At 47.6% G+C, this 25950-nt stretch overlaps 1 protein-coding gene and 1 long non-coding RNA gene across 3 annotated transcripts in view; one reads left to right on the top strand and one right to left on the bottom strand.

Moving 5' to 3' along the window:
• LOC142771647 (uncharacterized) overlaps nt 1-25950 on the bottom strand; it is a 315367-nt gene that overhangs the window by 105859 nt on the left and 183558 nt on the right. The gene's annotated exons all lie outside the window — the stretch shown is intronic.
• The window catches only part of LOC119164959 (E3 ubiquitin-protein ligase PDZRN3-like), a 167239-nt gene continuing 155257 nt past the window's right edge, over nt 13969-25950 (top strand). The window contains exon 1 of one of the 2 annotated variants that reach the window (XM_075873406.1): nt 13969-14969. In XM_075873406.1, coding sequence (XP_075729521.1) covers nt 14949-14969 — 21 coding nt within the window. In that variant the 5' untranslated portion in view covers nt 13969-14948. The remainder of the gene's footprint in view (nt 14970-25950) is intronic. The other variant, XM_037417157.2, reaches the window with a different exon arrangement.

The raw sequence follows: 25950 nt of genomic DNA, 5'->3' as shown, positions 1-25950 counted from the left end.
AGCACAGAAGGCGCAGTTTCTGCAAGCTTCGCGAAAATACGTATACGTCCATACAGGGAGCGGGGGGTGGGAAGTCTGGGTTAACCCGGCCTCTTCTATATGCAGGCAGACCAAGAATACGCTTTCATCATATCGGAGCATAAAATCTAATTAGCCGGGGTTTCCCGTTCCTGCCCTCATTTCCGTTTTCCAGTCGTCCCCGGGGCTGCAGCCGTATAAACGCTAATCTAGAACTAACGATATATTTCCCGCGATGCTCCATCACCCCCTTCATACGCTTTTATTTTTCTTGCTACATTACGTATCTGCCTAAGGAATTGATAAAACGCCGTGTCTTCGTTCCCATAAAGCCGCGCTCCGTTTGCACAAGCGCGTATTGTGCTCGGCTTGTCCGGTTATGTCTCCCTTTCGTTCTCTTTCATTTTAATACTGACCCTTAAACGACAAATTGATTTTGCGCTTTGAACACATGCATATTTGCGTAGCGCTGTTTGCCAGATGGTTCCTGCCATCGCCTTTATTATATTGAGCCTGGCAGCCACATAAACAAGTGGTATTTATGTTTCAAAAAATATACCAGAATGAAAATATCTACGATGACTCGCTATGTTTATTTATTTCATTGAATTCTTCTCTATCCTTAATGGAGGTTAGATAGGAGTGGTTTGCACATATAGCAGTGTCTGACAAATCGGCTTGAAAACATAAACAATTAGAGTTGCCGTAGATAACGGAAAAAACACGGGTGGTTTAAACGTATCATTAAGTCGCACGAGTCTATCATTCACGATTTTAATCTGTTTTAAACGTGTTGACTCATCCCTGCAAAGAAAGAAAGAAAGAGAAAGAAGAAAAGAAAAGAAAAGAAAGAAAGAAAGAAAGAAAAAAAGAAAGAAAGAAAGAAAGAAAGAAAGAAAGAAAGAAAGAAAGAAAGAAAGAAAGAAAGAAAGAAAGAAAATTGCGCGGCGGTCTTGGGAAAGAAGTTGGATAACGATCCGAATGCTCGCGAACTAAACCATCTCTGTTCTAAAGCTTAATGACCCACCACTAAGCTTTAGAGTAAAAGCGTCAAACTTAGAAACTATTACGCGATTCAACGATCACTTTAACGCACCCGGGTTATTCAAGGATGCCTTGAAGCCAATATGGATACCATATTGCAAATGTTATTGATATTCAGCGAGTCAGAAGAACACTGCTGTGTCCCTTTGTATTTCGTAGTTCGTGCATGGCATATCGGTCCACCATGTGTATACCATCGTTTAATTAGGTTGTCGCGTGGCCCCCGCAGAAACTTTTTGATAACTACCTCTCGTGACGCTCAATCTTTGCACAATCAACTATGTTTTATTTTACGATCTGCGTCATAACGGAAACGGCCACAGTGGACGCAGCACTGCATTTTCAACGCGGCTCGAGCTTCGAGCTGCGGCACCTTCTCGGCCCACGGCCAGACAGAGGCTGAGCGGTGCGCAACGTGATGCCGCGGTCGGTGGTTTTTTAAGGTCCACCCAACTTAATGAAAATGTATGTATTGACGGAAATATGGTATTGTGAAATACGGAGAAGAAGGTCCTCTTTCGGGATAGGTGAGACTTTACTAGACTACGACAACCTCTGACGAAGTGTTAAGGTGTCCACTCATTTAAGTAGCGGTCACTTGTACTGAGGCATGGTGTGGTCTTGAGGTATGTCAGTTTCATTAAAACGCTCTGATCGGGCCCCTCTCGTTTCCGTATTGTGCAAAAAACATCTGCTAGCTCATAATGACTTTCTAGTCTACTGGGGGGACTTTCTAGTCCCCCCAGTACTTGTGACTCATCGTGACAATATGTGTTTGTGATTGTACCTATTATTTGTATGTACATGAAGTCATTGCATATATAACATAACATATGGTGCCAATTTTGTCCCCATACAAACTCTTCACTGGAATTTCCACCTCCATACAGACTTCATTGACGTGAAGCTTCACTCCTTTGTCGGCTTTGGTTGGGGTTGCCTTCACAAAAGCATACACAGCCCTCATTGGATTGACCGACAGTGCGGAATGTGCCATCTGCGCCACCGAAGAAGACATCGACCACCTGCTATGCCATTGCCCTCGATTTGCCTTCGAGAAACAGAAACTTTCTGACACGTTGCGATAATTGGACGATCGGCCATTCTCTGTGCAGATGCTGCTGGAACAACGTCCTCGTCTTACGTCGGCTCACAGGGCAGGGACAGTCCTCTTGAACCTTATGAAGATTATGGGTCTGTGTGAACACCTTTGACTTTTGCATAGTACCACCACTGCAAACGCATATGCCCATGTACTGACAATGTTCTCCTCCGTTTCCCTTCTCTTCCCCCTCTCTCAATTTTATACGCCCCTTTCCGAATCTCCCAGCATAGAGTAGCGAACAGGGCATGTGTCTAGTTAACCTCTCTTGTTGTTCTTCCGTCTTACCGGACACTTGGACTAGTGAGCAAGGCTATAAATTAGGCTGACATCTCTGGCAGTTTAGTTAAAGATTGCTAGCTCCCTCTCTATTCTTTTGCGCTTCGCATAAAAATTGCCCGTGAACAACGGCACTGTTTGACTGCAAGGGTCACATTTTGCACAGACGGTTCGCTTGCTCAAGCCCGCACGGTACTTCACTAAAGCTGACTGCCTGACTGCTGTTGCGAAGCCACCTCCGAAATCCCGCCGAAGCCACCACTGTTGCGAACGACGGACCGATCCCGCCGCTGACCTCCACTGTTACGAAAGACGGCGACGCCAACACGGCCCCGGAGGCGCCACTGCTTCCGACTCCGCCGGGAAGGTCACCAGCCGTTTGGTAGCGTATGTTTCTCAGCTCGCGACTGCTTCTGCGCAGAGCTGATCAGACGAGCGGACGAGACGACGGTGAGTCAAACAAGGTTTATGTACAGCATATATACAGAGGCGTTACAATTTCGGCACTGGGGCCGACAGAGACTCGAAGAGCCGAGCTCTTCTCTCTAACACATAGTTCAGCCTTTCGCCTAAGACCGCCGACTCACACACATGTCGGCACTCCGACACGGGGACTCCTCTCTCGTAGGACCTCCGATCGCGACGCGCCGCAGGGCTTCTTTTATTTACACCGGGTCCAACCAAAGTGTCCAATCAGAAGCGCCGCTGGTCGTCCGGGCAGATTCCGCCAATGGGGGTCGCCGCGCCATGCGTCAGACCACCAGGCACGAGAACGCCGGCTCGCTGTCACGTGCGCAACTGACTCACTGCACGTGGGCCAGAGGAGCGCCGCGCGTGTTCACGCCGTCGAGGTGATCGCGCCAGGCAGACTGCGGGCTGGCCTTGACCCAGATTGCCTTTTTCAGAGGCACGGTCGTTTGACGAGGACTCGCTGGCATAACAGCACCCCCGCCGCCAGACAATGCACCGGAAAGACGAGCTGCTTCCACGGGGCTCGGATGTCAGGTGCGCTCGTTCGCCAGGTCCCTCCAGGTTCGCCTCCAGGGCCATGGGGAGACTACAGCTCCAGACTGTTCCGGGAACACCTCCCATTTTGACGACGGATCCCAGCTCCACGGGCTTGTCGCCACAACTTGCTGGCCAACTTCGCTCGTCTCTTCCGACCATCTTCGGTTTCAGCACTTGTCGATGGTTCTGCAACTTGCTAAGAACGGTTCGACAACAGACAACACACGACACAAGCAAGTGCCCTCGGTCACCCAACAGAACACCAGACAAAGTATAGAACAACAAATACCTATCTACGTGTCTATCGGAATTTCGTTCCCTCTACATCAAGAGGCACATGTGGGACAAAAGACTCCTAAAGTAAGAACTTGAATTTTTCATAATTACAACCCCGCAACGAATTAGAATACCACATAAAGTTGGCCCCTTGAGATCACTCTGAACGAGAGCGCTCCGCCCAGGTCGTGATGAGGTCAAAATTTTGCCCCGAATCGCCAGCCAGAAACCGAAGGGTTGAGAAGTTACTAGCTAGAACGCACTGCTCAATGCACCTGCATTAGCGTTTACCTTTTCTTTTTTTTTTTCTTTAGCGAACGTCAAAGTTGCGCTGTGGAGCAACATGCCCCACTTCAGTAACTGGCCACTTTTAGGCGACGATACCTATGCGGCACCAAGAGCGGCTCACACTTTCGACGTTGCACAGGGGAACAACGATACGGCTTGCTACTGATTGACTCCTCACCGCTTAGCTCGATATCGTGTTCGATCACCGTCGTGTCTCCGGGACGGTCCGACAACACATACCCAAACTCGGAAACAATCTTTCTCAGGTCCTCTTTCTCAGGTCCTCCTTCACTTACGCTAGGCTCTAGGTTTATCTGCTCCCGGATTACTTTCGATCCCCCTTCAATTACCTCACTAGAACTCAAAATTTCTGCTTCCTCTTCCTCTGAAGCCTTCAACAGCTGATTTACGACCGCTTGATGTTGAACATTGGGTTTCATCAAGTTGTAAATTTTGTTCTGCCGCCTTCCTACTTGCACCTCATAAGTTGTATCGCAAGGCTTCGATAATACTGTGGCGGGCCCTTCCCAATCAACCTCAAGCTTGTTCCTTTTGGGTGGCTGCCGCCGCATTACCTGATTATCAACTTCAAAAGCGCGCTTCTTCCCCGATTTCTCGTAGTGCTCCTTCGACAGCACTTTTGCCGCGTTTTTCTGGCTTTCCACGAGCGCTTCAATTTGGCTTTCCACTAGCGCTTCAATCGAGAGATCCTCACTCTGCCCTCGAATGAGCGTCTCTCGATCAACTCTCGGCAGCTCGCTCCAACTTTCCGCTACAGGCGAGAGCGTTGCAACCCTCTCGCTCTGACTCAATGGCGCCACGTCGTCTCCCCCAGCGCATACCGCGCCGGCCGCTCCCGCGACGGGCCGCTCGCGTGACTGCTCACATGACTCATGCGGAAAATTTCCTTTCTGGGGTTCCGTCGACCCGCCGACAAGGTCACTTGAGAGTTCACCGCATGGAACCAAGTCAAGCTTCCGCGAAAGCTTTCGCGCTTGCGATCGCGTGGGAGCCATGCACGCTAAGTTGGGGAAGAACGATTTGCCCTGCTCTTTGAGAAGCTGCTCCGAGTTGTTGGAGAAAAGATAAGAAAAACGACCATTCAGCGCGGCAGACACAGCCGCTTCGGTGCAAAGCTTACCGAACGGGCCTTCAATGACAACGGTGGCGATTGGTAAGCGAACACTCTGCTCCTCGGCGACTTGCCTGATCCACGCGCATTCTCCTGTGAAGTCATCCGGAGACACCAATGAAGGATGGACAACGTCCATGGTTGCCGCTGAGTCTCTAAGTGCTCGGCACGTTTTCTCATTGACCTTAATTTCTTGGAGATACGGCTCCAGCAACCGCATGTTTTTTTCTGATTCTCGGATCGTTGCGAAGGCAAACTTTTCCTGACAGTTTCTCGCGATGTGCCCTTCCTTTTTACAGTTGTAGCAGATTAGCGGCTTCCGTTTGTTTTCCGATTCAAATGCCTGTGTGGTAGAAACCTCACTCGATTTCTCCGCTTCTGTTTGCCCTTCCCCTACACTGTCCTTCGTAAGAGACGGGTCCTTTTTGAAATTACGGTGCGGAACGGGTCTCCGTTGATCAGGTTTCTTTGAAAAGCCCTCTTTTCTCTCATCCTTTTCAACGCGCACTGCCCTGCTGTGCAACTTTCGGCGAGTATAATACTCCTCAGCTAACTCTGCTGCCTTGTTTAGCTTTACTTCACCAAGTCTGTCCTGCAGCCAAAGTTTAACATCCTCCTCGATGCAGCGGTAGAATTGCTCCAATGCAACGCATTCCACCACTTTATCGCGGTCGTCATAAACACCTTCGCCCTTGAGCCATTCGATCAAATCGGCTTTAAGACGAAACGCGAAGTCAACGTGTGACTCATTCCCCTTTTTAGCATACCGGAACCTTTGCCTGAAAGCCTCGGGTGACAACTTATAACGTCTCAAGAGCACTTCCTTAACCTCGTCATAGCTCTCAAACGCTTCCCTCGACAAGCAAGTTATCGCGTCGGACACTTCGCCGGGAAGAAGAGCTAGCAGGTTCCGCGCCCAAAGAGGCCGCTCCAACGCGTTTCGCTCACAGACGTGTTCAAACTTGACGAGATACTTCGCCATGTCCTCGCCTACTACGAACGGTGGCAGTTGGTCCCGAATTCTAAAACCGCTGACCTGAATCGTCGGAGAAGCTACGCTAGGCGCCTGCGAACACTGTAGGATTGCCAATTCTAGTCGTTTCAACTCTAGGCGCTCTTGTCTCTCGGCCTCCTCGCGCTCGCGACGTTCGCGCCTTTCAGCTTCTTCACGTTCGCGAGTTTCTACTTCTCGCCTTTCAGCCTCCTCGCGGCGTGCTTTGATATCCGCCCAGGCCTCATCGACTTCCTCAGCCGACACTCCCTCATCCTTCATGATCTCAAGGATCGCTTGCTTTCGTTTCGCACGGCCCAAAGTAATGCCGAGTTCCTCACAAATTTCGATGAGTTCCTTCACTTTAAGGTTCCCCATCGTTCACACTAGCCTCTTGCTGTTTGCCCCTGTTAAGAATCTACTTGCCGTACCCACTATAAGCCTACTAGCAAGACGCGTAAGCAATTTTTCACACTCCCGTGTTTACCACCTCCGCATTAACTTTGGTTTCAAAGCACTTCAACTTGGCTTGAAACGATCAAAGCTCACTTCAATGCTTCACACAGCCCTTTCTCTAAACTACTACAACCTGAGCTAGAGTAGTCTGGTGAACTGAGGGGAAAACATCAGGCACTCACCGCATCGATGTCGCTGACGCCGGCCGATCCCGCAGCTGCCAACCACTGTTGCGAAGCCACCTCCGAAATCCCGCCGAAGCCACCACTGTTGCGAACGACGGACCGATCCCGCCGCTGACCTCCACTGTTACGAAAGACGGCGACGCCAACACGGCCCCGGAGGCGCCACTGCTTCCGACTCCGCCGGGAAGGTCACCAGCCGTTTGGTAGCGTATGTTTCTCAGCTCGCGACTGCTTCTGCGCAGAGCTGATCAGACGAGCGGACGAGACGACGGTGAGTCAAACAAGGTTTATGTACAGCATATATACAGAGGCGTTACAATTTCGGCACTGGGGCCGACAGAGACTCGAAGAGCCGAGCTCTTCTCTCTAACACATAGTTCAGCCTTTCGCCTAAGACCGCCGACTCACACACATGTCGGCACTCCGACACGGGGACTCCTCTCTCGTAGGACCTCCGATCGCGACGCGCCGCAGGGCTTCTTTTATTTACACCGGGTCCAACCAAAATGTCCAATCAGAAGCGCCGCTGGTCGTCCGGGCAGATTCCGCCAATGGGGCCGCCGCGCCATGCGTCAGACCACCTGACACGAGGACGCCGGCTCGCTGTCACGTGCGCAACTGACTCACTGCACGTGGGCCAGAGGAGCGCCGCGCGTGTTCACGCCGTCGAGGTGATCGCGCCAGGCAGACTGCGGGCTGGCCTTGACCCAGATTGCCTTTTTCAGAGGCACGGTCGTTTGACGAGGACTCGCTGGCATAACACTGCTTAAAATTATTGCGCAACGGGCAAGACAGGGACACGGTGGCCTTCATTTTCAGATAAAACGCACGGGCGATTCAGCGTGACATTTCCCCTAGCGCACCGACACCGCACTGAGAAGTGCTGCGCTAAGACTCTTCAACAACCACGGATTTCAACGCCGCCTCTGCCAACATATTCTCAGACGATTTGCAATTCGCCTTGATCGGTTCACAAGCAGCGCCAACGATCTATGAAGTGCCTTGTAGAGACTGTTCATGCAGGCTCCTGTCGACCCACCAAGGCAATATAGCTAGATAGTGGCGTAGCAGGAAATATTTTTCGGTGGTGTGCTGGCCGCAGGTGAAAAAAAAACAGTAAAAAATCAGAGCCAACACCAGTACAACGCTTTAGTAATTTTTCTACTTTAATAACCCCGAAAGTTAGTTATTTTCTTCACTGTAATATTTTCATAGCCCCGCCGCAGTTGTCTAGTGGCTAAGGTACTCAGCTGCTGACCCGCATGCAGGTCGCGGGATTAAATCCCGGCTGCAGCGGCTGCATTTCCGATGCAGGCGGAAATGTTGTAGGCCCATGTGCTCAGATTCGGGTGCACGTTAAAGAACTCCAGGTGGTCGAAATTTCCGGAGCCCTCAACTACGGCGTCTCTCTTAATCATATGGTGGTTTTGGGACGTTAAACCCCACATATCAATCAATATTTTGATAAAAATACCAGCGCGAATGAAAGAGAGAGAGGAATACACAGCACTCGAAAAACTTCAGGTAATGTTCTGACACCGAACCTTCGCACCGTGCTTGGTTGCACTTTAGCATAGTACGTTAATAACGCAATCTATAGCGTAGGCCGTCAACATGCAAATTCAAATAAAACGGCCCGCCTAACTTGACAACGCTTGTTTATAGCATTTCTTCCTTTCTTTCTTTCTTTCTTTCTTTCTTTCTTTCTTTCTTTCTTTCTTTCTTTCTTTCTTTCTTTCTTTCTTTATTTCTTTCTTTTGCTTTTTTTCTTTTGATTCTTTCTTTCTTCTCACTTTCACACAGTTTCTGATGAGACTTGAGGGGAAGCCCTGCTCACCCGCTAATGAAGGGGCAACAGGAGGGGGGGGGGGGGGCAGCTTTCCTGAGATGTAATCAAAAGACAGAAGACAAATCTCCACGGAACTAGGCGCGAAAAAGCCCGATCTACTGAAACAACAAAAAAAAAGAAGTTATGTGTTAAGCAACAGTAAAGATAAGTGTATAGCGGAGCTTCGCATCAACGATAAAATGCGCAGAGTCCAGAAGCAAAGGACAATGCTCCTCTCACCCCCCTTGATTTCGGCGTAGTACGGTCAGAGAGTCGAGCCCAAGGCACAACCATCGGAAATGAATTTGTGACGGTAATCATATATACGCGTAGGAAAGAACTCTTGCGGGTGACAGCTAAAAATTGAAAAAAACAAGGCTGCGTCACGACAACACCACGTTTTCCACCATGCTGCGGTCAGGCGAAACCGGGAATCGTGCTGACCTGAAAGTTGTGGGTTCGATACCAGCCATGGCAGTTGCATTTTGATGGAAGCTGAATGGTAGAGTCCCGTGTACTGTGTGACATTCGCGCACGTTTAGGAACATGAGGGGGTAAACATTACCGCCACCCATAACAACGGCGTTTCTCATAATCATGTCGAGTTTTTGGGACGTAAAGCCCCAGATTATAACTAAACCTGGCATCTAAATCAGAAAAAGAATACGCGTAGAAGTGGTTAATGAAAAAAGATCTCTAAATTAATCGGCACACGTGCGAAAAATGAATAAATGAACACGTAATAATCCTAGTACAGTGCGCCAAATCGAACAGTGATGTAGAAGTAAAAAATGAAGAATCAATTTACTAAGGCATAAATATAGCATAAAACTTATACTCAAGATTGACGCTTCGTTGATGGCATATCGCCACTCATGTGGCGATATGCCACAAGAGTAGTGATATGTACACCTAAACATGTCTACTAAATGTACACCACTTAGGATGCACTTTCCCAGATATCGGTACAAATTTTTAAAGGGCCAGTAAACAGCCCTGAGGTCCAAAAATTTTTAAAAAGGAGATATATGTGCAGTTTTTCTTTGCGAACATGTTGCCACAAGAATTTTGAGAATACGTGATATATTAAGGAAGTTACAGGGGTTAGAACATTGGTCTAAGCTGGTTTCAAATTTTCGCACGGCCTCGCCCCCCTTCTTCCTTCCATGAAGGGGAAGGCGTTTCACACTCAGAAGTAGCTGCATCCATAACGCGATGACGGTTCCATCGCCGGCACTGCACCAAAGCTTCCAAAAGCCTCGTCGTTTCGCAAACCATGTACATACAAATCCACCTCCACCTACCCCACACGGGCCAAGCGCTGTCGCTTCTAAGAACAAAGGTGCTTCTTCTAGCAGTGAAGCTGACAATTCATTATTTACTGCCCAGTCCGAACGCAGCCTTCTCAAATGACAGTGGTGCCTCTACCAGCAACGCAAGTGACGCTTGGCCCGAACTCCTAAAGTTATACATGCGCCTGATGAGAGGCATCAGACTTCGACAGTGAGGGACACTTCATCGGTACCTCATAACTTGACGGACGAAGGACAACTTATCGGCATGCATAGTTAGCACCCTGGTGAGTGTTATGTGCGTTCTGCTGAGTAAGGTGCCGACACCGAGAGCTTGACGCGCTTTCCAACTGCGTGACACAACACTCCAGTTCTCGCAAGCCTTGCGGCACCATCATGACTTCACCATCGGCAAGATTTTGAGTCGATGGGACCGCGCATACAAGTTAATGCAACGAATGTGCTCATTTGATTAAGACAAGGGTGAAACTCGCATAGCTGCCTTTTTGTCAATGGCATGAGTGACATTTCTCTCCTTCTTTCTCTCTCAATTTTATTCTCCTTACCCCCTCCCCGGTGCATGGTAGCCCAACAGGCTCAGCCATGGTTACCCTGCCCTGCCTTTTTTTAATTCTTATTCTCTCTCTCTCTAAGCTGACTGAAAGGCGAAAGCCACCTTGTTTTCTTTGCCAAATGACCTCCGTGATCAGCCCACCCTTGACGAAGCGGTCATGTCAGGTGGTGACGTCGTATTGCGTGTCATCATGATAACATCATATAGTTGTCATCATTTGCATTAGCCGAGTTAATGCTCATGGTGCCTTTTCGTGTTTGATGAGGCATCTAAGGCTATATACCTTAAATGCCCAAGGTGTCGGTGCTAAAGTGTCTTATATGTAGAATTATTTGTGAGAAATTGTAAGGGCGTAAATATCCGGAATATACAATATACGCTCAACGAGACACAGCAAAACATCGATGAGCTCTTACCACCAATGAGCGCTAGTCCAAAAACATAGGGGCAGTAAGAGGGATGTATACGGTCATATACCCTAGTTGTGGCCGACCTAGCCTCAGGCAAGCTGTTGGAATGAACCACGCCAACCCTCCATAGAGCGTTCGTGGGGAGCCTTCCCCTATTCATTTGTCCTCCGTCCATCCACCGGCTGATTTGATTGCCCTGTCCGGCAGGGGGCGTGTGTGCTCGGCTGTCGAATTGAGACCCCGCTGTTCCTTCGCTAACCGCCCTCTTGCGCCCCAAGGAGCGTTTCGTGTTCAGGGCAAACACGTCACGGCGCCACTGTTGACGCCGTCAAAAACACGCTCGCTATGCTGCAGAACGGTGTGCTCTGGGTGTTTTTAATTTTCTCTCGTTGTGCTCATAAAAGAGACGAAGTGTGACGTGATGACGCGGAGGGGTGGCTTGAATCCCGTTACGCCTGGTGACGCGATCTACAGCACCGCTACTAAAGCAGTGGTTGCTGTTGGTTGACTGGCCCTTAGGTGATCTATAGAACAAACTATACACATGGGTCAAGCGCGAAGGGTGCGACTGCTACCTCATTGAGGCGAAAGCCTTGGATGGGTCATCAAACACGAGAACAGACACTGTGTGGATTCATCAACACGATGTCATGCAAAAAAAGATTCATCACCTGATGACGTCACCATATGACGTAATAAAGGCGTCACCGACAGCCAAATTGTGTGCCGGCAGTATACAACGTCCTTATGACGTGACGTGACGAATTATGACGTCCAAACGTAGAAGCGAGTCTTATATCCCGTTGCGCATGGTGACACGATCTGTAAGAATGCTACTGACAAGGTGGTTGCTGTTTGTTGAGTGGCTTCTAGGCGAACTAGAACAACGTATACCTATATCGTGACATTCCACGATGCCCTCATTACACAGCACCGACACTTGGTGAAAGGTGGTCTGATTACGGAGGTCGTGCAAAACCAGATAAAATGCAGAAAGCTTTCGGAAGGGAGAAAGGGGTGATTATCAATACGTCGACTGAGAAGAAGAGTGCTTTTGGTTTCGATTAGTTCTAGGTGAATGCACAGGAATCCTGTGTGTGTGTTTTTATTTTCATTTGTATAAGGAAAACTCTGCTTTTATTCACGCGTATGTAGTACTATTTATTGTACCAAAACTTCGTATAAGTTTGAGTAATTTTAACAAAACAATTTATTCCACTTTTGGCAAGGCTCATGCACGAAATGCATTTCTAGTTGTGTCTATGTTGTTTCTATTCATTTCTAGTTATGTTTTCCACGTGTGAGGTTCCCCAACGCGCTGTGCTCGGAGGTAGCTTTGCAGCTACTGATCCCACTGTCACGTGATCATAAAATGTAGTGGCAAGCTTTGTGCTGGGCGGAGCCTATACGCAACGCTACAAGCACCTCAGTATGCCGATGGTGCCTACTGTTGTTTGCAAATATGAAATAGGCCTATAGTTCTCGGTGGTTCTCCTCCCACCCCACCCTCTCCTTGAAGACACTTCGCATATGTTAAACACTCCGGGATTCACTGAACACTGATCTTTGACATCGAAAGGTGAACATAGAGATGCGATGTCCATTCGCATACTAGGACTAAAATTGACAATATGTTCTGTCACGCATGACCCAGAATATGCTCACTAAAGACACATATTCGAGAAACATAACGCAATAGTGACAAATAAAATCGAAGAGATTAAGAGTGCTTGATACATAACCATTGATTCAGTACTTACACGTCTATAACAGTGGCGCAGATATATTAAAATCGCCACTGTTTGGTCGAGGCATATGCTATCTGATCACTAAAACAAAAGTGCAGTCTCTAAATAATTTCCACGAGTGCTGCTCGCTCCTAGAAATAGGTTCTGTCTCTTTAGCATCACCCTTATTATCATTCCCGCTGTACAGAACTGAATTCAACATCGCTCGACTCCTTCGTTACTCATATCGTCACTGTACTCACGTGACTTCCGTACTTCAGCTGTCTCATCGATGTTTGCTTCTGTAGTCGCAGACGTACTAAAACACCTGTGCTCTTTCACAAGTTATTTTTTACAGTGCTCTTAATCGAGAACCATACATCATACGCGCTGCACGCATTTCTCGCCACACCTTTCATCAGCCCCTGGTCACACGCACACGTGCTTAACTACTAAGTTCTGTGCCTCGTTGATCTCACCAGCAGCCGGGGACTGGTACGGCCTCCCTTCTGACGTTGGAGCCATTGGGAGCCCGTCTTTCATTCAACAACATGTAATTATAAAAAAGTGATGTCTGGGACAGCCGCCCGTATAGGTTTCCCAAATATCATCGCTAAACATATTACCGTTCTCTCGGCAGCAGAAAGGCTCATTACCTGTTAATGAGATTACCGAGTTTCTCTTGCGCCTATAATAAATAATATTGAAATTAACTACGTAGTGCTCAAATAACGTTCGATACTGTAAAGCCACTACCCCATTATTACGCAAAGCCGCGTACGGTAATATCTTAAGGTAAACAAACTAAACTGAACTGAACTCCGATTAAACAAAAGAGAGCGAGAGAGATGAAGCAACGGAGGTCGCTGCTGTATCACAGAAACCCGTAAGCGCGCGTTCTATTTTCAGTGATCAGAGCCGTTCGACATCGAAAAGACGCGTCGCCGTTCAACTTCCCCCACCAAGTCAGCAGCCGGGCAACCCCAAATCCTAACTGCTTCCGCGGCTACCGGAGTTCTCCAAAAGCAAGTTCAAGAGCGCCACATGCCCTGACCCCCTCCTTCCCACCAAAAAACCACGTTCCTCCTCACCCCTCGACGTACGGCCCTTCATCTGTCTCTCTCCCACTGAAACTTCAGCGGAAGAGGAGGAAAACCCGCGACAGACTCGAAGGGCAGGAGGCAGAGGAAGCGAAGAGGTGGAGCTGAATAGATGAAGATTGAGAAAGAGAGAGAGTCACGTGGTCTTGTTTCCCCGTTGCTCGCACGTTGTTAGCGCTCGCTTTCTCTCTCTAGCAATGGGAAAGGGGAAAGCAGAGAGAGGTGGATAGATGATTGTTGCGATTCAAGGCTGAGGAGGAGGCTACGGAGCGCGTCCAGGGATGGAGAGCAGGAATGGAGAGAGGACTTGAGCGGCAGGGTGGGAGAGGGGATGCGCGTGCAGCCGAGATCGTTCGTAGAAGCGCGTCAGAAACGCGGCGAAAGCAGCGCTAGCGGCTGTCTGCGTTGTGCGGTGCGCGGCGTGCGTTCTTCAAACGCCACCACGCGCCTGTTTTCTGTTCGCGCTTTGTTTCTTTATTGGTCGTTGAGAGGGTGGGCGCTGCGCACCTCGTTGGCTGAAAGTAGGAACGTCTGCTTCGAAGGTGTCGTCTGCTAGACTCCTTTCGGATTTGGTCGATCTTTTCAACTTGGTCCGAAGGTCCCGGCGTAGTTTGGTTCCGGGCAAAAGTTGGAAGAGGGGGCGTCATCTGCTGTTGGAATTTCGGTCGGTGTTGTGGCGGGCCAGTTTGCTGGCTGTCGTTCTCCACTTGTGTTACTGCTACCGTCGTCATGAAGTTGTTGTGCGACAGCGTGACGTGATCTGTGGGCACTGCGAGTGTGTTTTTGCCGCGGAATCGACCATTGTGGCGCTCGGGTTGTGTTCGCCGGGAGCGAGTGCAACAATTTGTGTTTTTTTGCGAGTGGTGATTCGTTTGATCGCACGCCGTGGGCTGGTGGGCTACGCGAAATTTCGTGCGCGTGCCGACGAGTTCGGTATTTTCATCGCGACAGACCTTGCGCAGTTTGCGGTGCTAACTTCTTTTCCTGCGCGATCGGAAGTGGCCTAACGTTACAGCTGGTCAGTGTGGAAAACTGATAAGCGGCGTGCGCGGTTGTGTGGGTTTCGCTTCGACGAACGCAAAACAAACTGCCGGATTTTCACTCATCTCAGAGGAGGTATTTGTTCGGTAGTGAAGAATCTTCAACGCCACAGATTGGATTTGCATCGACTTTGCTAGGAGCTGGTCTACTCCCCGGAGGAGCGAGTAACTGGGATAAAAAACAACAAAAAGTCAAGCATGGATTTTGTGGTACTCAGGGTAAGTGAAGTCATGCTGCTTGTTTTTCACACAATCTGAGATGGTCATTCCTTGCCTGACTAAGCTCCCAGATACTATATCTTATTCGCAGCTCTGAATGCCTAAACATCCTTCCTACATTAGCAACTGAACGTTGTGGTTCCTTTGCCTAGAGATTTTCAATAAGTAGGATGGAATTGTTTCTCTTCTTTTTTTCCTGACCTTCAGTATGGTATTGACTAGACGTGATGAGCAATTACACCGACGACTCCTTCAAAAGTGTAACTGTTTGCGTTGAGCAATAGCTTGACACAAAACAAGAAAAGGGATGAAGACGAGAAGAAACGCTTGCCCAGTGTCAAATTTTCGTGCTACGCAAATATTTACGCATCGCCAACAAGGCAACTTCAAAATCCTGTCATCAAAAGACAAGCGTGGCTACAGCCTGCAAAAATAAAGCTGAACAAAATAAACACGTAATAAAACCGTGGTTGCCAATAAATATATTTGGGGTAAGTTCAGCAGACACAATAGCTGCTGAAGCTTGTGAAACGTTATAATTAAGAGATAATAAATAACGCGCAGCCAACCGAAACTTCATGCTGCCAAACAAGTTGCGTTCTTACGCCTTCGTTTGTTTGTCGTTCGTTTTCTTTTCCGTGTCGGCCTGCACCGTTGTTTAACCGCATCCTCACATAAGTCGTGACTCGAGCCATGTTTTTCAGCCTTTCATACATTGTTGTTGTTGTTGTTGTTGTTGTTGTTGTTGTTGTTGTTGTTGTTTTTCGCTGTATGATCAAAAATAGAGATTAAGGTATTCGTGCACCCCGGATGGATGCTTCGGTCGTGACCCGGGAAACAGCTGCTAAACGCCGTACTGTTGCGTGTTAATCAACGCATGCGTGACCACTTTGATCGACAGGGGCATCTATGACGCGGAGTTTTTTTATTGTTGTTTTGTTTTTGTTTCGCAATCATCTCACGGGCGATTCGCAGCGGTTTCGGGCAACGTACTTTACCTATACGTACCATGCCTGCGCACTAGGTTCTTTTGTGTTTGTATTTTGCATGCTTATATTGTACGTGCACAAAAAGACCAGTGGACCGAAGCACCGCACAGATGTTCCAGGACGCACGGTGACGGATTGTGAGCACGATTTCCAAACAGCAAGAAATAATGCCTAATAAAAAACTTTGACTCGTTCCAGCACGACATTTATTGAAATGACACTATAGCAGCCGTTTAGCCTATAACACGCCGGTCAAATGATGCAACACAATCACCCTTTCTTATTTTTACAGATGGCTACGAAGGCATCTGCCCCACAGCATGATATTTCACTCGGGGTTGAGAGAAACTTTGGCCTAGAACGCGTACGGGACGCGAGATTGACGCATTGTGACAAGCGCGCGATTGCTGTTGATAGGGAGGGGTGATACGACTTGCAGTATTAATTATTATGTAAAACAACTGAATTTTTAATAAGACTGACGACGCCCCTGATGATGTACATTTTGTGTGTGTCTACCACCCTGCAGAGATTTTGCCCTGCTAGCGGAGACGCGAAAAACAATGAAAAGAAAACTTGTTGGATGCGCGAGTTTCGCCTTCGAAAGTATATACAATGCAAGTTGTTGCTATAAACTCGTTTGTGAGAAAACCCTATACCGACGCGTCATGTCGGTCATTAACCTTTGCGATATAGCGTAGCAGAAGAGTAGAAGAACCACCAGGCATCACACAATACTGATTGCACTACAACTGTGTGTGTGTGTGTGTTTTTTTTTTTTTCAAAGCTTCCCACACACCGAAAAGTGCTCAGCCACAATGCTTCATCGTCATCAGCCACACGCAGTTTCAAGAAAGTCTACATAATACCTTACAGATGAGTCGTGGGTACCTCAATCACCCACAAGAAGACGAATAAGGATTTTGCCGGTGGTGATCCTAATTAAATAAAAAAGTAATATTTGTGGAGTAATCAAAAGCTTGCGCAAAGCCGAAGCGTGAAACATAGTTCGAGTCGCGCCAACATGAATCTGCGCTCAGTGTCCGAATTAGCAGCATCGAAATCTCAATGATTGTTTCAATTATCTATTTACTTGCGTCTGTCTTAAAATCTCGCCCAGGGTCAAAGCAGATTTTTTTGCTCATAACCGACAAAGTTGACGCTGGAATTGCGGCGAAGAGAGCCCTGTAACGTTAAAATGAACACGAAAACAACCGCAGATGCCACAAACCAGTAACGAATTTCCGCGTTTCGTTACGGAAGCGGAGACTTCGTTCATCCTTCCATCTCCCTGTTCTATATCCGCCTTGCCTTTGCCTTCCGCGGCATAATATACACATATAGAAAGTCATATCCGGCTGTCCTTCGCGCCATTGCGGCACTACCACCCCCTCCCCCCACTCTCCCCCACTGTTTTACTTCGTCGTACACGGAACGTCTACTAACGATGCGTGTTGCGGATCTCGCAGTCACGTCGTCTCTCATATACTGCGCTGAATTCATGTCTTGTCGCTTGTAACGAGTCAGATTTTGGTGGCAGCGCCACTGAAAACACCCATGTCGTGGGTGTTTTTTATATTTTTACACCCTACGTTAAGGGTGTTATGACAAACCAAAACACAAATGTCGCGGGTGTTTTGAAACACCCATGACGTGAGTGTTTCGGTTTTTCAAAACACCCTTATGGTAGGGTGTTAGTTATAGACATGGCAAAGCACCCTTAAGGGTGCAAACTGGTTTAGGGTGTGGTTGAAGGTCTGATTCCCGGCATGGAGGAAGGAAGCGGTTAGGATAGTGCATTGCGCAATGCGATAAAAAGAAACAAACAAATAAAGCTGTAGAGAAAAAAAAAAGACGGAAAAAGAAAAGAAAGGAAAAAGAAAGAAAGAACATCCAATGTTCGCTCGCCCATATTTACCCGATAGCGCCAGAGGTCCCCAATTCTTTTCTTTCTTTCTTTACGTCGAGCATCTTCCGAGCCCTTCAAGCATTCAGCTCCCATAGTGTTGCATGTGTGTGTGTGTACGGGTTGGAGGTCGCACGTGCGCAGATAGGGTTGGTCTGTGGCCGATTACATCTCATGCTCACGCCTTCTGCAGCAATAGTGCCGCGTGCGTATATCTATGTACGATTCAACAGGCGTATTTCACGGCTTCGTGCTCCGAGACAAGTATACGCATCTCTCATTCACTCGCTCCCCTTACTCTGCCTTCTCAAGACATTGCTCCCAATGGGCTCGTATAAGTGAATATATCGCCAACGACCGCTTTGCTCTGAAGTGGAAACGACTCACTCCTTTTAAGAAAACGTGCACTGTTATCCGGTCTAATAAATTGCTTTCACGTTGTTTCCATTTTCCTGTTTCTTATCGTTTTTTTAAATTTTAATTCCGTATCTTCTCGCATATCTAAGGGCTACCTTAGCCCGGAACGTGCTGCCACGTAATATCTCGTCAGCCCGGCAATCTAAGTAGGTGGATCCCATGATTTACATACGGTATCAGTGTTCAACGAGCACGTTTGAACTGGTGCTTCTCTTCGCTTGTTTTTTTTTTTAATCCGACCCCAATAACCTATCAATGCCTGAGCTGTCCGTGTAAATTAAATTGCACTTTGAATTTTTACGTCTCCTATTCTGATACTATCACGATGATTGTCATAGTTGGTTGGGGTCATCAAATGAACTTTTGCAACCAGAAGTTCTTGAATGCTAACATTAAGCCGAGTGCACGGATATATATATATATATATATATATATATATATATATATATATATATATATATATATATATATATATATATATATGTTATGCCATTCCGGGTATGGTATCGATACCATTATATAAACGGTCAGGAGAGCTAAAAGTCGTAGGCGGATAGATAGATAGATAGATAGATAGATAGATAGATAGATAGATAGATAGATAGATAGATAGATAGATAGATAGATAGATAGATAGATAGATAGATAGATAGACAGACAGACAGACAGACAGACAGATAGATAGATAGATAGATAGATAGATAGATAGATAGATAGATAGATAGATAGATAGATAGACAGATAGACAGATAGATAGATCGATCGATCGATCGATCGATCGCCGAAGTTTGCTAGGAAATGCTTCGCATTAAATAAAACTTGAAAACGTGCTTTCAGTTTAAGTGAGGTGGTTGAAAGTTTTGGGGATACAATGCTTGCAATCTTGAAAGCGCCTAGGTTCGCCCATCGCGGCAGCAGTTCAAAACCGTGATAATGTGCGAAGGCTTGCAATGCCTCCGATCTCGGAGGCATTGCATGCCCGATCTCGAATGCCTCTGATCTCAGAGGCAGTGCAAAATTATTCTAGGTACATATACCCTTCAGAGAGAGATGGGGTATGGTCCAAACATTGACTAAGAAGAAATAATTAAAGAACAAAAAAAAACAGAATGGCTTTTGCCTTCAAAGCATCTAAGGTGAGTCCATAGGTAACTCTCTAGGTTTGTTTGTTTTTTCACTTATGGTGTATACAGAAATATAGTTTCTTAAATTTACTAGAGGTAACTCTGACGCTGAAATCATTCAGCGACCATGGGAATGATGGGCGTAGTGCACATATTTGCCTAGTATTTGCGCTTGCGGTTTCAAACGAATTTGTGAATTTGTTTATTGTGGTCTTTGGCTCTTGTTTCAACTGGAAGAACGGATCGTTCTAAACTTTGTCTGCTGATTTGAATTGGTCAATCTAAAAAAGCCAGTCAAGCTAGTAAAGAAAGTACAACTGCTGAACCTTTGTTGAACTATGCTTTGCTGAGCATTTGAATATGGCGAATTCAGGCCCCACAAAGCCGAACGGTGTCAGAAGAACGAAGACTAGGCCAATTTTTGTACTACCCACCATTTCATTGCTCGCTGAAGCGCCATGCTTTGCAGCTCCCATAGACATTAGCGCCCGAGCTCCCTTTAGTAAGTGCTGCAGGCAAATTAACGTAAACAAAATCATGGAGGGTACAAGTTATCCTCGCTATTCTCCAGCGTCTGCGGCAAACGGGGAATCCCCGCCACGGACAGCACCTACCTTTCGTCGGAAAACAAGTTACGTACGATGTCTGGGCGGTAACCTTTGACCTTCTGTACACAGTGGGAAGAATGTCGGCCGACCCGTTGTGGCTAGGAACGCGAGAACTTCAACGCGTAGCTAGAGTGCGTATAAGTAATATTACTCGCATCTATGTAGAAGCTCGCTCACAATAGACAGATTTAGCGCGGGAGACCTGTAGCCCTGAGGGCCGCAAGTGCTCGTAATCTTTTGTACTCTCTTTTCACTCTTGCGCACACCAGCCGATACAAAAGAACGCAAGAGCTTGCGTACCTGTGGGGCCTAATGCGCGACTTTTAGCGAAGAGTTTGACTGGAGAAGTTTATGGAGCGCTGTAGTATCAAGAACGCGGGTAAGTTCGAGAAAACATATTCTTTCACCGAAAAAAACTTACAGGTTACTTCACAAAGACACCTAAGATGACACGTAGGAAGGGCCGAAGGCTCTAGCATTGATATTCGTCGGTCGAATCGATAGCTCCAGCATGGCTTCCACGATGTCACATGGCAAGCTGTCCGTGACCTGCGCGCATTCCAGGAGGTACGCACATGCTCTGTACGGGACCACCGGGTAGCTTTAGTACCGCTACGTTCCTGTACGTTGTGCATGTCTGTTAGAGAAAGATGGAGAGACAGGTGGAAGGGGAGAGTAGCAACGTTAGGGCACTGACGTGTCCCCACCCTCTCCAAGAGCGCCGAACGTGCGGGAAGCCATTTTGGCTCCGCTAACGAGCTGCCAGAACTATAGAGAACAGCGTCGACGCGCGCTAGCACGCGGATGGACGGACGTGCGGGTGGTACCGGCGTGCAAGTTGTCTCCGAGCTTGCGCCCCCTCGCCCTTTCTTCTCTCGTCTCTCTATACTAGAGACGTCGACCTCCCACGTAGTCGTTAGCCCGAGGTGGAGAAATAATGTGTCCAACGGCCGTGCGTGTGCCCTCTCCGATGTGGTTCGTTCCCTGGTGTAACGAGCGTGTAAAAAGACGCGTCGCGGCTGCGGCCATTAGCGGGCTTCTTTATCCAGACGCGTCACTTATTCAACGCCGCCCCCCTATGCAGTATAACGTCGCGTCTTGAAACTAGCGTACCGCCACGAACTCGCGACATCTGGTGAAGTGCAGGTCTTTAAAGTACAAGCGACGTGTCGTTCGCGACTTGTTCCCGAGCTCCACTTTCGCCAAAACGAGGTTGTATGCACGTCCCCTCATTGACCGCAAGGTGTCCATCACTGTCAGTGGCCTCACGTTCAGTTTTGTTTTTGCGTTTTGCTTTACTTTGCGTGCAAGTTACGAACTGGCACGAGATTATAAAGACTCACGTGGTCCTACCGGCCTAGTTGCGTCATTTAGCTATCTGCGGCGAGAATCGTATCGCAGGTATCACTTTTCGTTTGTTTATGAGATACCGGGAGGCTGTAAACGAATATACCGATAGCTATAGCGCGAGAACAGAACGACGGCACAGAGACAAGAAGGACTCGGAAGGACACGAGCGCTCGTGTCCTTCGTGTCCTTCTTGTCTTTGTTTTGTCGTTGTGTCGTCGTTCTGTTCTCACGTCATGACTATCGTCATGTCATATCAACTAGCCCAAGCTGCCACACTTCTAAGAATATCCCGAGCCGCGCCAAAATTTTACTATGCCAAAAAATGCAGGCCCGAGAAGACAACCGTGACTTTTCTGGGCCCAGGGTGACCCTGGAAAACATTTTATGGGGATGTGTCAGAAGTAGGCTACCAGACTGGAACACAGCCTCGAAGCGAACGTGCTGGGACAATACAAAACACATAGATGCACAAATGAATTTTCCGTATAGTCGGTGGATTCAACGTACACATTATCGACCTTGGGACTTAGCTTTGTTGTCGACGCTCACTGTTTGTTGTCGTGGTGGTTAAAAACTATCACTATAGGTGACACAAAGGGGTGTGTGTGAATAAAAGAAACGTTTAGACGAGCAACAATCATAATTGTGACGAAACGATATGAAACGCCTACGAGCACAGACCCTTCATAGTAGTCGGCGACTTCAACGTGCACATTATGGACCTTAGCACCAAGCTTTCCCGTCCACCTCTAATGTCACTTTGCCAGTCAGTTCACATTATAAGAGAAGGTGCTCGACTAGCATATGTGAGACATCAAATAAAAGGTTTACCAATACACTAATACCAATCGTAATTGTGACTGAACACATAGAAGCACAAACCCTTTGTACTAGTCGGCAACTTCAACGTGGACATCATGGACCTTCAGACCTAGCTTTGCCCATTCGTAATTATTTACTTTTGGGGGGAGTACACTTGCCGAAGGCTTCATGTGTGAAAAAAAACATCTATATTCATAAATAAATTAATTTAAAACAGCCCTTCTATCGAGATTTCGGAGGGGGCTGGGTCCTTATTCCTCACCCCACTACTGGTAATGGGAATGGTTTGAACCCCTTCCCATGGCTGTGCTAGGGGTGGCGTGCGTATACTCAATGAATCAGAAAGGTCCGACCACAGACTATCCGCCTAATCAGGTGTGATAGAACCCGAACTATGGGACCTCATGACTCAATTCGGAAATGTTGAACGAGTCTGCGTTCCCTCAACGCGAACCGTCGACCTCCCACGTGGATCGTTGCTCCGAAAAAGCAAACAAACCGGAATACGAACGCAGAATAGTAGGTTGGGTACCCTAAGTGGTCTTGCGGTCGGTGCGTCTCCGGTAATAGGTGCGTAAAGACGCTGGCGTCCATTACAGCTTGCCCTTTCAGGAGAGGGCGAAGGAAACACACCCACGACCGTTGGTCATTGCGCGCAGTCACGAACTCAATTTGGGTGCACAAGGAGAAAAAAAAATTGCCCGCAGCTTCCCTCGGGGGAACACTGAGGAGGATGCGGACCATATAATTGGTTAACGGGGTGTTAAAGTGCGACTTACTTGGGTCGATGGCTAAATTGGTTAACGTGGTTGTGAAATGGGGTGTTAAATTGCGACTTACTTGGGTCGATGGCTAAATTGGTTAACGTGGTTGTAGGAGGGGGTGTTAAATGAGTGAACACGTACACACGTATGCGAAAGGGCGGCGCTGGTCGAAGGGACGTCGATCATTGTGTTTGTGGATTCGTTGGAATTCATTTCACCGCGACCTTGGACGTCGACGCGCCGTACAAACCAACCGACGAGCGGCAACTGAGCGAGCGAGCGCAGACCTTGAGTATATATACAGCACGACGGCGCATGCACTGTCAGCTGTTGAATGTTCTCGAAGCGCGACGCCACATGCGCGTCCACTGGAGAATCAGGAGAATTGTAGATGTCGAACGCGGTGTGTAGAGGAGGAAGGGTGCACAGATGGTGGAGGAGTGAAGCGCGCGCGGTGTGTAGAGGAGGAAGGGATGCACAGATGGTGGAAGAGTGGGCGACGGCGCGACGGCGCATGCGCGCGCGTCAGCTGTCGAATGTTCGAGAAGCGGTGCGGACGGCGCGGACGGCGCGGACGGCGCACTACAAGGCGCGAGTATAAGATGCTTCCGCATCTAAAAACGGAAATCAACTGAGTCGTGCAATATCGTTGCTTAATACGTTCCAGCTGGCAAAGCGGACAGCGTACAGTTCTCTACGAAGGTGAGTGTAGTGAATTCTGGCACTATGATCGCCAAAGGGCAACTAGATAAATTTGTCTCTCTCATGTTAGATAATTAGAATACCGCTGTTGATAAGAAAAAAAAAACAACGCTGTTTCATCGAGATGACACCAGGCACGTGAGAATACGCCAGAAGTAATGATGATAGTTATAGCGCGAGAACAGAACGACGACACAGAGACAAGAAGGACACGACTTTGTGTCGTCGTTCTGTTCTTGCGCTTTAACTATCATAATGTCATACCAACTAGCCTAAGCTGCCACACTGCAAAAGTAAGACGCTGGTGGTGAAGAGGCGTTTACGTTCGCGCAACATGTCACCGCAACGTCTCAAATTTTCACCGAGTCTGTTGGCGCCTACTTAATCGTTTATCGGTAAAAACTGTTCGCATTTGTGCTCTAAGGGAGTAACAGTTTTCACATAAGTTCCAGAAGGAACGATAACGAAATGGAGGAACGACACAAGTTTCAGAAAGTTTTTAACCAATGTCGCCAAAATGCTCAGAATGACTTTGAAATTAGTGGCCGCATGATTACGCCCACGTACAAATGCTTCAGCGTGAAAAATTGAAAACATATAAAACTTTGCACTTTTTATTCCTTCTCGTAATTACCCTATAATTAATCGCGAAACTAATGATAATTTAGTTCTGAACACTTAACTTATATGTCTAAACTGGCTGACTGGTTCACTTTGTCTTTTTAAGGGACCCCTGGCACCAAAACTAAAACCTTCATAGGACAGTAAAGAACCAGTACTAACGACTAACATGTAACTTGAAACTAATACATGCATAAATAAAGGACTCGTTTTTACAAGTCAGCACTGCGGTGTCGTCACCGTATCCGTTCTTTTTTTTTTGTTTTTATTCGGCGTGGTTGCTCTCCGCTTCACGTTCTTTGATTTTCTTCTTTATCGTCTTCGTCGCTCAGGACGCACGCCACCAGGGTCATGTTAGAGATAAGCGCCCCCTCTAATCCGTCCCAGCCGGGTGAGGTTTTCCTCGCAACTCCGCAAGCTACAAGTCTGCGAGCCGGCAGACTAGCTAAGGATCCCAAACCGGAGGTACTTTATTACGTACGCCGTCGTTCTGCTATCTCAATATTCCCGTTCCGTTTCACTTACCGCGAATACTCGTGTAATAGCCGCACGCATGTAATAGCCGCAGGCTTTGTCTTGGAATACCTCCCAAAGAAGTCAAATGGTCAACTGTGCATTTGCCAGAGACAACTGGAATGCGAAAGCGATATTCTTTTGAATCGATTGTGTTGATCAAATGTGATAGATTTCTCCGCACAACCCAGTTTCACACAGCCTCCGGGATCACAGGCATTGCAAGCTTTGAGCACGTAACGTTGCGTTGCAGTGCCTTCGTGATCGGCCCGCTTCTGACCAAGCGACTATGTCACGTGCCAACGTGGTCATGTGATGTGACTTCATCTGTCTTAATCGCGGCGCCGCAGTAGCGTCCAGGTGCCATGAGACATTCTTGTGATATGTGACGTCATGACGACGTCATATGGTGATTTAATCACGTGATGATCTTTGCATCATTTTTTGTTGAGACCCACGACGCCGACGATCAGTTCACGCCTTTGAAAACGCGCATCCTTCACTTTAAAAAAAGTTGTGTATTATTCTCCGTGTAGACCCGAATTCCCACAAAATCTCGCGGTAGAAAACCTGCGGCTGTTACGCGACTATATACGGCATATACTTCGACCTTTTTACTTCGTTTTCGACAGTATCTCGTTCGCGGCAGACAGACGCTCCGCCGCACATGGCCTCCCCGCGAAGCGACTCCTACTGCTACTTCCACCCCCTCGTGTGTTTTACCAGGAATGGCGCCTCGGTTTCATTTCCGGCCTGTCGCACCACCAGACCTTATAGCGCTGCCTTGTACTTCCTTTCGACGGTTCACTTATGCGCAAGCTCTATATTTTCTTGCTTGCTTTTCGTTGAAAGACAGACTGTTTAAATCCGCACTCTTTATTGGTAGTATTCCGTCCCCGCACGTGTCGTGTTACTGCAGTAGCAAATCATGGCCCCTTCCCACACAGCTTGTCACCCCCTCTCTGTCTCTGTTTATATATATATATATATATATATATATATATATATATATATATATATATATATATATATATATATATATATATATATATATATATATACATACATACATACATATTGGTGGTCTCGTTGTCGACGTCCTCGTAATCTGCCGCGGAATGCTCTAAGGAAAGCGGAGCAGATGTTATTTATAGCTTCCGTGTCG

This window comes from Rhipicephalus microplus, chromosome 9 (genome assembly GCF_043290135.1).
Source record: "Rhipicephalus microplus isolate Deutch F79 chromosome 9, USDA_Rmic, whole genome shotgun sequence".
NCBI lineage: Eukaryota > Metazoa > Arthropoda > Arachnida > Ixodida > Ixodidae > Rhipicephalus > Rhipicephalus microplus.
The sequence above is the reverse complement of the archived record's forward strand: the minus strand, read 5'-3'. Positions and strand labels throughout refer to the sequence as shown.